This window comes from Pogoniulus pusillus, chromosome 42, assembly GCF_015220805.1.
Source record: "Pogoniulus pusillus isolate bPogPus1 chromosome 42, bPogPus1.pri, whole genome shotgun sequence".
NCBI lineage: Eukaryota > Metazoa > Chordata > Aves > Piciformes > Lybiidae > Pogoniulus > Pogoniulus pusillus.
The window spans coordinates 4,069,946-4,083,573 of NC_087305.1; the positions used below are offsets into that span (position 1 = coordinate 4,069,946).

General features: G+C 57.4%; 1 protein-coding gene across 3 annotated transcripts in view; it reads right to left on the reverse strand.

Annotated features, from left to right (window-relative positions):
- LOC135192522 (tetraspanin-15-like) overlaps positions 1-11,221 on the reverse strand; it is a 29,036-nt gene extending 17,815 nt beyond the window's left edge. The window contains exons 1-3 of one of the 3 annotated variants that reach the window (XM_064175735.1): positions 10,908-11,204; positions 4,557-4,742; positions 1,755-1,829 (exon numbers count right to left, since the gene is read on the reverse strand). In XM_064175735.1, the coding sequence (XP_064031805.1) occupies positions 1,755-1,829; positions 4,557-4,742; positions 10,908-10,994 (348 nt within the window). In that variant the 5' untranslated portion in view covers positions 10,995-11,204. Of the gene's footprint in view, positions 1-1,754; positions 1,830-4,556; positions 4,743-10,907 lie in introns of all 3 variants that reach the window. The other 2 variants (XM_064175736.1, XM_064175739.1) reach the window with 2 other exon arrangements.
- Positions 11,222-13,628: the final 2,407 nt, after the last annotated feature.

The window sequence follows — 13,628 nt, forward strand, 5'->3', positions numbered from 1 at the left end:
CCTTCCTACCCTGTCAAGACTTCTCTACTCCTTTCTTCTCAAGAAACCAACCCAATTCTCTCTGACAAGCTCCAAATCCTCACATTTCCATCTCAACAGAGCCTGTTGCAACCTCCCAGCGGCTCCGGGGCCACTAAACTCGTTTGTCATCCCTGCTGATTTAATCTGCAATCCAATTAAATGTGTTCTTAACGACTTTAATAAACAACCATTGTTCCACACGCAGCTTTTCCTGCCTCTGAACAGCTTTAGGTCGAGCAGATCCATTGCTTCTTGCCTCTCTCTTCCTTCCCTCTCTCTCTCCTCATCGTTTGATCTTTAATTAGCTTTTGATGGCCCCCATTAAATGTAAATTGAAGCCCAATTTAAGCCCTGATGGTTTCTGCTCCACCCAGGAGCTCAGGCTGCAATCTCCTCTCAGGGTGCTGCCAGAGGTCCCCTGCTGCATCCCCCTGCTGCATCCCCCTGCTGCATCCCCCTGCTGCATCCCCCTGCTGCATCCCCCTGCTGCATCCCCTGCTGCATCCCCCTGCTGCATCCCCTGCTGCATCCCCTGCTGCATCCCCTCCTGCATCCCCTCCTGCATCCCCTGCTGCATCCCCTGCTGCATCCCCTGCTGCATCCCCTGCTGCATCCCCTGCTGCATCCCCTCCTTCATCCCCTGCTGCATCCCCTGCTGCATCCCTTCCTTCATCCCTTCCTTCATCCCCTGCTGCATCCCCTGCTGCATCCCCTCCTGCATCCTTTCCTGCATCCCCTCCTTCATCCCCTCCTTCATCCCTTCCTGCATCCCCTCCTTCATCCCCTCCTTCATCCCTTCCTGCATCCCCTCCTTCATCCCTTCCTGCATCCCCTCCTTCATCCCTTCCTGCATCCCCTCCTTCATCCCCTCAGTCTAAGGGACTGCTGCAGCTCTGGGTGATGCTGGAGATCCAGCACAGCTCTGCAGCAGGATGGGCAGCCTCAAGCAATAGAACCCTTCAGCCTTCAGGGTGTGTGCTACAGGCTGGAAAGTGTCCAGAGGAGAAGCTCCTGGGAGTACTGGTTCATAGCTGGCAAAGCATGAGGCTGCAGTGTGCCCAGCTGGCCAAGGGCACCACAGCCTGGCCTGGAGCAGCAATGGTGTGGGCAGCATGGAGCAGGGCAGGGTTGGGCACTGGGGAGGGCACAGTTTGGGTGCTGGGGTCAGGTTTGGGCTCCTCACTCCAAGAAGGACATTGAGGAGCTGGAGCAGGGCCAGAGAAGGTCACCAAAGGTAGGGAAGGGTCTGGAGAAGAGAGCTGGGGAGGAGCAGCTGAGGGAGCTGGGGAGAAGGAGGCTGAGGGGAGAGCTTCTGGGTCTGCAGAGCTGCCTGAGAGGAGGCTGCAGCTAGGTTGGGGTTGGGCTCTGCTGCCAAGGAGCAAGGGACAGGACAAGAGGAAGTGGCCTCAGATTACCCCAGGGGAAGGTTCAGGTTGGCCATGAGGAAGACCTTCTGCCCTTTGAGGCTTGTTCAGGCCTGTGCCAGGCTGCCCAGGGGCAGTGGTGGAGTCTCCATCCCTGGAGGGGTTTGAGAGCTGTGGTGCTGAGGGCCATGAGTTGGTGGTGCCCTGGGGCAGTGCTGGGCTCAGGGCTGGACTGGATGAGCTCAAAGGTCTGTGCCAACCGAAATGCTTCTCTAGTTCTCCACTACTGGAGGTCTTTCCTCCCTGAGGGCTCTCTGTGGCTGCTCTTTGCCACCACACAGCAAGCAGAAGCCTCCTGCTTGCACTCACCTTGCTTTCAAAGATGATTTCGATGAAGAGGAGCAGCAGCTCGGTGAGGAAGATCACCAGAAGGACCCAGAAGAACTGAAAAGAGAAAGGGAAGGATTAGCCCTGCTGCAGGTCAGGAGAGGCTCCACAAGGGAGACCTGCAGAGCTGCTTCCCGGTGTGTGCGAACCCAAACGCCTCAGTAGGAGCTCCCCAGGGAGCTGCAAACCTCTTCTGAAGGTCTTGGGTCTAACAGGGAGAGGGAAGGAGAGGGGGAAGGAAAGGAGGAAGGAGAAGGAGGAAGGAGAGGGGGGAAAGGAGAGGGGGGAAGGAGAGGGGAGAAGAATAAGAGGAAAGGAGAGAGGGGAAGGAGAGGGGGGAAGGAGAGGAGGAAGAGGGGGTTAGAAGAAGGGGAATGAAAAGAAGGAAGGAGAGGGGGGAAAGGAGAGAGGGAAGGAGGGGGGGAAGGAGAGAGGGAAGGAGAGGGGGGAAGGAGAGAGGGAAGGAGAGGGGAGAAGAAGGGGGGAAAGGAGAGGTGAAGAAGGATGGGGGGGAAGGAAAGGGGAGAGAGAAGAGGGGAAAGGAGGGGGGGGAAGGAGAGGGGGGAGAGGAGAGGGTGAAGAGGGGGGAAGGAGAGGAGAATGAAGAGAGGGAAGGAGAGGGGAGGAAGGATAGAGGGGGAAAGAGAGGTGGGGGAGAAGAGGGGAAAGGAGTGGGGGGAAAGGAGAGGAGAAAGAAGAGGGGAAAGGAGAGGAGAAAGGGAAGGAAGGATAGCGGGGGAAGGAGAGGAGGGAGAGAAGAGGGTAAAGGAGGGGGAGGGGAAGGAGAAGAGAAATGAGAGGGGGAAGGAGAGGAGCTCTCACTGTGGGGATGACTTCCTCAGCCGCTCCTTTCCTCACTGCACATGGCAGGCGTGGAGCCGCTGGTGCCCGCGGGCAGGAGGAGGCACCCAAAGGGGCATGGCTGGCGCTGGGTGCCTGACAGCCTGCTGAAAGGCAGCTAATGAGCTTCCCGGCCCTGTCCCCCCAGGGCTGCTCCCAGCCTGAGCCTTTCCTCCCTTTCTGATGTGTCAATTTTCCGCTTCCCCATGGGCTCCGGGTGAGGAAGCAGAGGATGGGCTCCGGGTGAGGAAGCAGAGGATTAGCTCCGAGCCTGCGGCGGGAGCAAGGAAAAGGCTGTCGGAAAGCTCAGGCGCTTAATCCCTCCTTGGAAGGAGGCTGGAGAGGATGAAGGCAGCTTGAGAAGCAGACAAAGGAAAGAGGAGGTGGAAGAGTTCTCCACCGACGGCACAGCTCCAGCTTTGGCAGGAAGGTTGAGAGTGGGAAGGAAGAAAGAGGCTGGGATGGGCAGGGAAAAGAGAAGGGCAGTGCCCAGCCTGGCAAGAAGGCTCTGGAGCCCTCAGCACAGCACAGAGAGAAGGGTCAAGAGAGCACAGCAGGGCTGGGAGGGCTCTGCTCTGGGGCCAGACTGGGAATGTTCAGCCTGGAGAGGAGAAAGCTCCAGGGAGAGCTTAGAGCTGACTTCCAGTACCTGAAGGGGGCTGCAGGAGAGCTGAGGAGGGACTTCAGACAGGGGTTGGGAGCTTTAAGGTCCATCCCAACCCAAACCATTCAATGATCCTGGCAAAGAACAAACTCATTCCGTGGGTTCCCAGCACAAAAGGTGGCAGATGGTGCCAAAGGCTTTGCTGAAGTCTGGGCAGGCTGTGGATGGAGCCTACCTGGACTGCAGCAAAGCCTTTGGCACCCTCTGCCACAAGCAGCTCCTGGCACAGCTGGCAGCTGGTGGCTTGGACAGATTCACTCTGATTCACCCAGACCTGTCAGCCTGACCTCAGTGCCAGGCAAGGTCGTGGAACAGGTCACCTTGAGTGCCATCATAGAGCACCTACAGCATGGCCAAGGGCTCAGGCCCAGCCAGGATGGGTACAGGAAGGGCAGGTCCTGCCTGACCAACCTGAGCAACTTTCATGATCAGGTTCCTGCCTGGTGAACATGAGGCAGGCTGTGGATGGAGTCCACCTGGACTGCAGCAAAGCCTTTGGCACCTTCTGCCACAAGCAGCTCCTGGCACAGCTGGCAGCTTGGACAGATTCACTCTGATGCGGGTCAGGAACTGTCTGGAGGGCTGGGCCCAGAGAGTGGTGGGGAATGGTGCCACATCCAGCTGGCAGCTGGCACCAGTGGTGTGCCCCAGGGATCAGTGCTGGGCACAGTCCTGCTCAATGTCTTTATTGATGAGCTGGAGCAGGGGACTGAGTCCAGCATCAATAGGTTTGCAGATGGCACCAAGCTAGGAGCAGCTGTGGAGCTGTTGGAGGGGAGCAGAGCCCTGCAGAGGGACCTGGCCAGGCTGCATGGGTGGGCAGAGGCCAAGGGGATGAGACTGAACAAGGCCAAGGGCAGGTTCTGCACTTTGGCCACAACAACCCCAAGCAGCTCCAGGCTGGGGCCAGAGTGGCTGAGAGCAGGCAGGCAGAGAGGGCCCTGGGGGTGCTGGCAGAGAGGAGCTGCAGAGGAGGCAGCAGTGCCCAGGTGGGCAGCAGAGCCAATGGCATCCTGGGCTGGCTGAGGAGCAGTGTGGGCAGCAGGACAAGGGAGGTTCTTGTGCCCCTGTGCTCAGCACTGCTCAGGCCACCCCTGCAGTGCTGTGGCCACTCCACAACCTCCCTGGAGGTGTTCAAGGCCAGGCTGGGGATGAGGCCTTGGAGCAACTTGTGCTGGTGGTGGAGGGGGGGGGACACTGCTCAGGACCCCTCAGTTCTCCTCCTTGAGCTCATCCAGAGCATCCTAGGGGCTGCTGGCAGAGCTCAGTGCCAGCCTTACCATCTTGAGCAGCGTGCGGTTGTCCCGGAGGCTTCCCACCATGCCCACAAAGGAGACCCCAAACATGGTGAAGCCCAGAAGGAGGAGGATGATGGCTGGAGCCAGGAAGATCCCTTCCAAGGTTTTATGCTTTTGCCTCTCCACTTCAGCATAAATCCCAACGCAGAGGATCAGGAGGCCCAGGATCTGCAAGAGGCAACACAGGATGGGATTGAGGCAGGGAGGAGAGGGATGGGAAACAGAGGCCAGGAGTGAGAGGTGGAGGTGAGAAACCTCTTCCCATTTTGTTCTGAGCCTCAGCTTGGTGCTGAGATGAGATTTGATTTGATGCTGCTCTCCTAGAGGGTGCCCCAGGAGTGATGCTTGGCTTTGGAGGTGGGGGGCAACCATTAGTGCACACCAGGCTGCTCTTGCCTGGGCTAATCAGAGCCACTCTTCCCCCTGTTAATTAATCCATCTGTGATGAGAAGGAGGAAAAGGATCCCAGGGAGTGCAGAGAGCAGACCCAGGAGGGGGGGTTCAAGAGATGGAGGCTTGAGGAAGGAGCTGAGGAAGCAGCGTGCATGGGATGGGCTTCAGCTGGCAGAAGGCAAGGAGGGGTTGGGGGATGGACACATCAGTGCCTTAAAAACAGCTTTGGCAGGGCTGGAAAGGATCCTTGGAAAGCTGACAGGGAAAAAGAAATCCCAACTGAAAAGGATCCTTGGAAAGCTTAGAGGGAAAAAGAAATCCCAACTGAAAAGGATCTTTGGAAAGGTTACAGGGAAAAAAGAATCTCAACATTAGCAGAGCTGGAAAGGATCCTTGGAAAGGTTACAGGGAAAAAACATCCCAACTTTAGCAGGGCTGGAAAGGATCCTTGGAAAGCTTACAGGGAAAAAAACATCCCAACTAAAAAGGATCCTTGGAAAGCTTTGAGGGGAAAAAGAATCTCAACATTTGCAGAGCTGAAAAGGATCCTTGGAAAGCTGACAGGGAAAAAGAAATCCCAACTGGAAAGGATCTTTGGAAAGGTTACAGGGAAAAAAGAATCCCAACTTTAGCAGGGCTGGAAAGGATCCTTGGGAAGATTAGAGGGAAAAAAGAAATCCCAAATTAAAAGGACCTTTGGGAAGGTTACAGGGAAAAAAGAATCCCAACTTTTGCAGTGCAGGAAAGGATCCTTGGAAAGCTTAGAGGGGGAAAAAGAATCCCAACTTTAGCAGGACTGGAAAGGATCCTTGGAAAGCTGACAGGGAAAAAGGAACCCTTGGAAAGATTAGAGGGAAAAAACAATCCCAACTGAAAAGGATCCTTGGAAAGCTTAGAGGGGAAAAAGAAATCCCAACTGGAAAGGATCCTTGGAAAGGTTACAGGGAAAAAGAATCCCAACTTTGCAGGGCTGGAAAGTATCCTTGGAAAGCTGACAGGGAAAAAGGAATCCTTGGAAAGCTTAGAGGGAAAAAAGAATCCCAACTGGAAAGGATCCTTGGAAAGCTGACAGGGAAAAGAAATCCCAACTGGAAAGGATCCTTGGAAAGGCTACAGGGAAAAGAAATCCCAACTGGAAAGGATCCTTGGACAGCTTAGATGGGAAAACAGAATCCCAACCTGCTGAGGCTGCACTCAGTGCCTCTGCCCATGGCACCCACAATGACCTTTAAGGTCCCTTCCAACCCATCCCATCCTGTGTCTCTGTGAGCAGAATCCTCACTCAGGGAAGGTTGAACACCCAAAGGCTTTCAGTGCAAGCAGGCAGCTCCTGCACAATGAAGCTCTTTACTGAGTGCCTTTGGCCAGGGAGAATCCCAAATCCTCCTCTGCTTAATGAGGCCTGGGCAGGGTTCATCAGCACCAACGAAGGGAGGCAGCCAGAGCTGCACAAATGAGGCCAGAAGTAGGTCAGGCAGCTGGAAAGCTCTCAGGAGCCAGGCAATCCCTATGGATCTGGGTGAGGAGCAGCCAGGGTGGAAGGCAGGCTGGGTCAGAAGGATTCTGAGGGGGATTCTTCCCCCCCACCACCACCTCTTTTCCACTCACTGGGAAATTCTTGGAGCTCCTCTTGCTGGAGGATGCTTCAAGGAGCCCTTCAAACCCACCAGCAGCATCCTAAGGAGCTGGCAGTGTGGTTGTGCTGCTTCACCTCTGCCTTCAGCTAAAGGTTTGCTAAATGGTCAGGTTAATCAGGAGCAAACTTTGCAGCTCTCTTCCCACCCCTGCAGCTGTTTCAAGGGGTGTGGGGAAAGCTCAAAGCCAAAACTCAGCTCTTGAGAGAGCCCAAAAGCAGCTCCCAGCAGATCCATTTCAAAAGCAAAGCTACTGCAGAAGCATAGAACCAGAGAATCAGGCAGGGCTGGAAGGGAGCACAAGGAGCAGGCAGTGCCAAGCCCCCTGCCATGCCCAGGGACACCCTACCCTAGAGCAGGCTGCACACAGCCTCAGCCAGCCTGGCCTCAAACACCTCCAGCCATGGGGCCTCAACCCCCTCCCTGGGCAGCCCCTGCCAGGCTCTCACCACTCTCCTGCTCAACAACTTCCTCCTCACCTCCAGCCTCACTCTCCCCACCTCCAGCTTTGCTCCATCCCCACCACACCCCTAGTCCTGCCACTCCCTCACAGCCTCAAAAGTCCCTCCCCAGCTTTTTTGGAGCCCCCTGCAGATCCTGGCAGGCCACAAGAAGGTCCCCTGGGAGCCTCCTCTGCTCCAGCCTGCACAGCCCCAACTCTTTCAGGCTGTGCTCCCAGCAGAGCTGCTGCAGCCTCTCAGCATCCTCCTGGCCCTGCTCTGGACACTCTCCAGCATCTCCACAGCCCTCTTGGCCCAGGGGCTCCAGAGCTGGATGCAGGACTCCAGGTGGGCTCTCAGCAGAGCAGAGCAGAGCAGAGGGGCAGAATCCCCTCCCTGGCCCTGCTGGCCACACTGCTGCTGCTGCAGCCCAGGCTCCAAGAAGGACATTGAGGAGCTGGAGCAGGGCAAGAGAAGGGCAGGAAAGGTGGGGAAGGGTCTGGAGAAGAGAGCTGGGGAGGAGCAGCTGAGGGAGCTGAGGAGAAGAAGGCTGAGGGGAGACCTCCTGGGTCTGTAGAGCTGCCTGGGAGGAGGCTGCAGCCAGGTGGGGGTTGGGCTCTGCTGCCAAGGAGCAAGGGACAGGACAAGGGCCTCAGGTTGCCCCAGGGGAAGGTTTAATTTGGACACTGGAAGACACTTCTTGACTGGAAGGGTTCTCAAATCCTGGCCTAGGCTGCCCAGGGAGGTGATGGAATCCCCTTCCATGGAGATGTTTCCAAGCTGCAGAGCTGTGGTGCTGAGGGCCATGGGTTGGAGTGGATGATCTGAAAGGTCTTTACCAACCCAAATTATTCTATGAGCTGCTCAAAGTCTCCTCTGCCCTCCAGAGCCTTCCCACCCAACAGACCATGAGGAAATCAGAGGTAATGAGCCAGAAGCCTGCTTGTTTTCTTAGCCTCCCTCATGCCCTGGGATGGGCACTTGTTTGGCACAGCCAGACAACAAATCTGGCCATCCCCAGCCTGTGTGGGCAAGTTGTGTCCTGCCAACCAGCTCAGGCAGTGAGAGAGAACAAATAAGCAAGGACAGGAGCAGCAGATTCAGGCTCTGTTTGTCACCTCCTTCCCCTCTGGTGAATGGTGCCACATCCAGCTGGCAGCTGGCACCAGTGGTGTGCCCCAGGGATCAGTGCTGGGCACAGTCCTGCTCAATGTCTTTATTGATGAGCTGGAGCAGGAGATGGAGTCCAGCAGCAGGCAGTTTGCAGATGACACCAAGCTAGGAGCAGCTGTGGAGTTGTTGGAGGGTGGCAGAGCCCTGCAGAGGGACCTGGCCAGGCTGCATGGGTGGGCAGAGGCCAAGGGGATGAGACTGAACAAGGCCAAGGGCAGGTTCTGCACTTTGGCCACAACAACCCCAAGCAGCTCCGGGCTGGGGGCAGAGTGGCTGAGAGCAGGCAGGCAGAGAGGGCCCTGGGGGTGCTGGCAGAGAGGAGCTGCAGAGGAGGCAGCAGTGCCCAGGTGGGCAGCAGAGCCAATGGCATCCTGGGCTGGCTGAGGAGCAGTGTGGGCAGCAGGACAAGGGAGCTGCTTCTGGCCCTGTGCTCAGCACTGCTCAGGCCACCCCTGCAGTGCTGTGTCCAGTTCTGGGCTCCTCCATTGCAGAGAGCTGCTGAGGTGCTGGAAGGTGCCCAGAGCAGGGCAGCAAGGCTGGGGAGGGGCCTGGAGCACAGCCCTGTGAGGAGAGGCTGAGGGAGCTGGGGGGGTGCAGCCTGCAGCAGAGGAGGCTCAGGGCAGAGCTGATTGCTGCCTGCAGCTGCCTGCAGGGAGGCTGTAGCCAGCTGGGGTTGGGCTCTGCTGCCAGGCAGGCAGGGACAGAAGAAGGGGACACAGCCTCAGGCTGTGCCAGGTTGAGTCTGGCTGTGAGGAGGAAGTTGTTGGCAGAGAGAGTGATTGGCACTGGAATGGGCTGCCCAGGGAGGTGGTGCAGTGCCCATGGCTGGAGGTGTTGCAGCCAAGCCTGGCTGGGGCACTGAGTGCCATGGTCTGGTTGGTTGGGCAGGGCTGGGTGCTAGGCTGGGCTGGCTGAGCTTGGAGCTCTCTGCCAACCTGCTTGGCTCTATAATTCTCTCCCACCCCAACATGGGCATCTCTGTGATTACACCCACACAATGTGGCACTGCCCACAGGGCAAGGAGGCTTGGTGCTGCCTCAGGAGCAAATACCTGCAGAGGTTATGCAAGACCCAAGCCCAGGGAGGTTCAAATTTACCTCTTGCTGCCTTACCCTGGGACACACAGCCCCCAAAAGGGTCAGGGATTCTCTTGCTTCCCCTCTTCTGTGCTTGCTCCTCCCCAGTGCCAGAGCTGCCTCACTCCCAGCTGCAGCTCAACCATTCCAAACTGCTTTAAATTGTCATTTTGTTCATTTATTTTGGGGTGGTTTGGGGTCTTTTTTAACCAGCTTGGCTCAAATCCCCACCACACAATGTCTGCTTTCATGGTCTTGACCTCATGGAATGACCCAGAGTGGTGGAGTGACCCTTGGGTGGGAGGGAATGACCCCTGGGTGGACCCAGAGCACCCAACTGGCAAGACTGGGGTGGTAAAAACCATGAACTCCATCTTTGTACTGCAAATGATGGTGCCCCTGGCAGCAGATCTGGGGGGATTGGAGGTCTGGGGGAGCAACCCCACTCACAGAGGGCATTGCTGTGCCCCTGGCAGCAGATCTGGGGGGATTGGGGGATTGGGGGAGCAATGCCACTCAGAGAGAGCTCTGCTGTGCCCCTGGCAGCAGATCTGGGGGGATTGGAGAAGCAACCCCACTCAGAGAGAGCTCTGCTGTGCCCCTGGGAGCAGATCTGGGGGGACTGGAGGAGCAACCCCACTCAGAGAGAGCTCTGCTGTGCCCCTGGCAGCAGATCTGGATGGCTAGAAGGAGCAACCCCACTCTAGAGAGCTCTGCTGTGCCCCTGGCAGCAGTTCTGGATGGATTGGAAGAGCAACCCCTCTCAAGAGAGCTCTGCTGTGCCCCTGGCAGCAGATCTGGATGGTTAGAAGGATCAACCCCACTCTAGAGAGCTCTGCTGTGCCCCTGGCAGCAGTTCTGGATGGATTGGAAGAGCAACCCCACTCAAGAGAGCTCTGCTGTGCCCCTGGCAGCAGATCTGGATGGTTAGAAGGAGCAATTCCACTCAAGAGAGCTCTGCTGTGCCCCTGGCAGCAGATCTGGATGGTTAGAAGGAACAACCCCACTCAAGAGAGCTCTGCTGTGCCCCTGGCAGCAGATCTGGATGGTTAGAAGGAACAACCCCACTCAAGAGAGCTCTGCTGTGCCCCTGGCAGCAGATCTGGATGGTTAGAAGGAGCAATTCCACTCAAGAGAGCTCTGCTGTGCCCCTGGCAGCAGATCTGGATGGTTAGAAGGAACAACCCCACTCAAGAGAGCTCTGCTGTGCCCCTGGCAGCAGATCTGGATGGTTAGAAGGAACAACCCCACTCAAGAGAGCTCTGCTGTGCCCCTGGCAGCAGATCTGGATGGTTAGAAGGAACAACCCCACTCTAGAGAGCTTTGTTGTGTCCCTGGCAGCAGCCCCACGCCACGACCTCAGCAAAGGGTTAACTCCTGCAGCCCCGAAGGATCTGCAAGTGCATCTCTAAGGAAGGGCAGCCCCAAGGGAGCTGCTCCTAATCCCCCCAACCCCCCTCCCCCGACATCACCCATTTTGGTCCCGGTGAGCACCGAGCAGCACCCGGAGCGCTCGGAAGGGGAAACTTGGACACTGCCAAGGCAAATCCTTCCCGGAGGGGTGGGATGGTGGAGGGAAGACACTGGGAAGGGCTTAAAAGCAAGGAGAGCACCTACCGAGAAGAGGGTGGCGTAGGCGGAGAGAGCGAACTTGATGCTGTAGTAGTAGAGGTGAGAGCTGCGGCGCGGCGAGCCCGGAGCCATCCCCGGGGCTGTGCCCAGAGGGCTTCGTGGGCTGCCCGCCGGACCCTGCCCTGGCCAGCCAGCCTCTGCCCTCCTCCGCCGAGCCCCAGCAGCCTCCACATGCAGGCAACAGAGCCTCGGACCTCAGCTGCTGGCTTCAGCTTCCGCCTGGCAGCAGCCGAGAGCGGAGCGGGGGAAGGCGGCGGCGAGCGCCGCACTTAACCCTTTGCTGAGGTGGCGGCGTGGGGCTGCTGCCAGGGGCACAGCAGAGCTGCCTCTGAGTGGGGTTGTTCCTTCTAACCATCCAGATCTGCTGCCAGGGGCACAGCAGAGCTCTCTTGAGTGGGGTTGTTCCTTCTAACCATCCAGATCTGCTGCCAGGGGCACAGCAGAGCTGCCTCTGAGTGGGGTTGTTCCTTCTAACCATCCAGATCTGCTGCCAGGGGCACAGCAGAGCTGCCTTTGAGTGGGGTTGTTCCTTCTAACCATCCAGATCTGCTGCCAGGGGCACAGCAGAGCTGCCTTTGAGTGGGGTTGTTCCTTCTAACCATCCAGATCTGCTGCCAGGGGCACAGCAGAGCTGCCTTTGAGTGGGGTTGTTCCTTCTAACCATCCAGATCTGCTGCCAGGGGCACAGCAGAGCTGCCTCTGAGTGGGGTTGTTCCTTCTAACCATCCAGATCTGCTGCCAGGGGCACAGCAGAGCTGCCTTTGAGTGGGGTTGTTCCTTCTAACCATCCAGATCTGCTGCCAGGGGCACAGCAGAGCTGCCTTTGAGTGGGGTTGTTCCTTCTAACCATCCAGATCTGCTGCCAGGGGCACAGCAGAGCTGCCTTTGGGTAGGGTTGTTCCTTCTAACCATCCAGATCTGCTGCCAGGGGCACAGCAGAGCTCTCTTGAGTGGGGTTGCTCCTCCAATCCATCCAGAACTGCTGCCAGGGGCACAGCAGAGCTCTCTTGAATGGGGTTGCTCCTTCTAGCCATCCAGATCTGCTGCCAGGGGCACAGCAGAGCTCCCTCTGAGTGGGGTTGCTCCTTCTAACCATCCAGATCTGCTGCCAGAGGCACAGCAGAGCTGCCTCTGAGTGGGGTTGCTCCTTCTAACCATCCAGATCTGCTGCCAGGGGCACAGCAGAGCTGCCTCTGAATGGGGTTGCTCATCCAATCCACCTGGATCTGCTGCCAGGGGCACAGCAGAGCTCTCTTGAGTGGGGTTGTTCCTTCTAACCATCCAGATCTGCTGCCAGGGGCACAGCAGAGCTCTCTTGAGTGGGGTTGCTCATCCAATCCATCCAGATCTGCTTCCAGGTCCACAGCAGAGCTCTCTTGAGTGGGGTTTCTCCTCCAATCCACCTGGATCTGCTGCCAGGGGCACAGCAGAGCTCTCTAGAGTGGGATTGCTCCTTCTAACCATCCAGATCTGCTGCCAGGGGCACAGCAGAGCTCTCTCTGAGTGGGGTTGCTCCTCCAATCCATCCAGATCTGCTGCCAGGGGCACCAAAGCCTGCTTGATGCCAAGGTGACCACTACCCACGGCCCTTCTCTCCTCTCCCCAGCCAGTCCCACCCCCACAGAAGGCCATCAGATGGGCCAAGCCTGATTCCCCCTTCCTCAGTCCATGCTGACTACTACTCCTCACCACCTTCTTTTCCTCCACTAGACCTCCAGAGCTTTGTTTCCCTCCCCCCAGATTCAGTTTCACTCCTGCCTTTCCCTTCTGCTGAGGAGCTGATGAGGGCTCAGTGCTCCTCCAGCCACACAAACTGCCTCTGAGGCATCCCCAGGGATGCCCTGGGAGTAGAGCAGAGCAAAGCAGAGCTGAGCACAGATCATTCATGGAGCTGTTATCTCATTACCATCACGGGGAGATGGTGCCCAGGCACTGCTGGACACCAGGGAGAGGTAAGCTGCAGCCCTTTAAAGAGCTTAATGTTAAGTGGGTGAAATTCTGCAGCCCAGGACTTGAAGCTTTGCTTTACTGAACATCACTTGGGGGATGGAAGGATCCAGAAGGGTAAAAGGAGCTGGGAGGGTATTTTCCTCACTATGTTTCCATAGAATCATGGAATGGTTTGGGTTGGAAAGGACCTCAAAGTTCATCCAGTGCCAATCCCCTGCCATGCCCAGGGACACCTCTCAACTAGCCCAAGTGCTTCAAAGCCTCATCCAAGCTGGCCTTGGACACCCCCAGGCAGCAGGCAGCCACAGCCTCCCTGGGCAGCCTGTGCCAGGCTCTCACCACCCTCACACTCAGCAACTTCTGCCTCAGCTCCACTCTAGCCCTGCTCTGCCTCAGCTCCAAACCATTCCCCCTGGGCCTGGCTCTGGGCACCCTCAGCCAAAGTCTCTCTGCAGCCTTCCTGCAGGATCCCTTCAGCTCCTGGCAGCAGCTCTGAGGTGTCCCCCCTGGAGCCTTCTCTCCCCCAGCTCCCTCAGCCTGTGCTCACAGCAGAGCTGCTCCAGCCCCTGCAGCATTTCTCTGCCCTCCTCTGGACTTCTTCCAACACTTCCAGCTCCTTCTCATCCAGCTCCATCCCCTCTGCCCCAGCCAGGCTCACCTCCCACTAGCTCAGCTTGCTCAAAGCCTCCTCTCCAGCCTGCTCTTGAGCATCTCCAGGGATGAGGCATCCACAACTCCTCTGGGACAACCCATCCT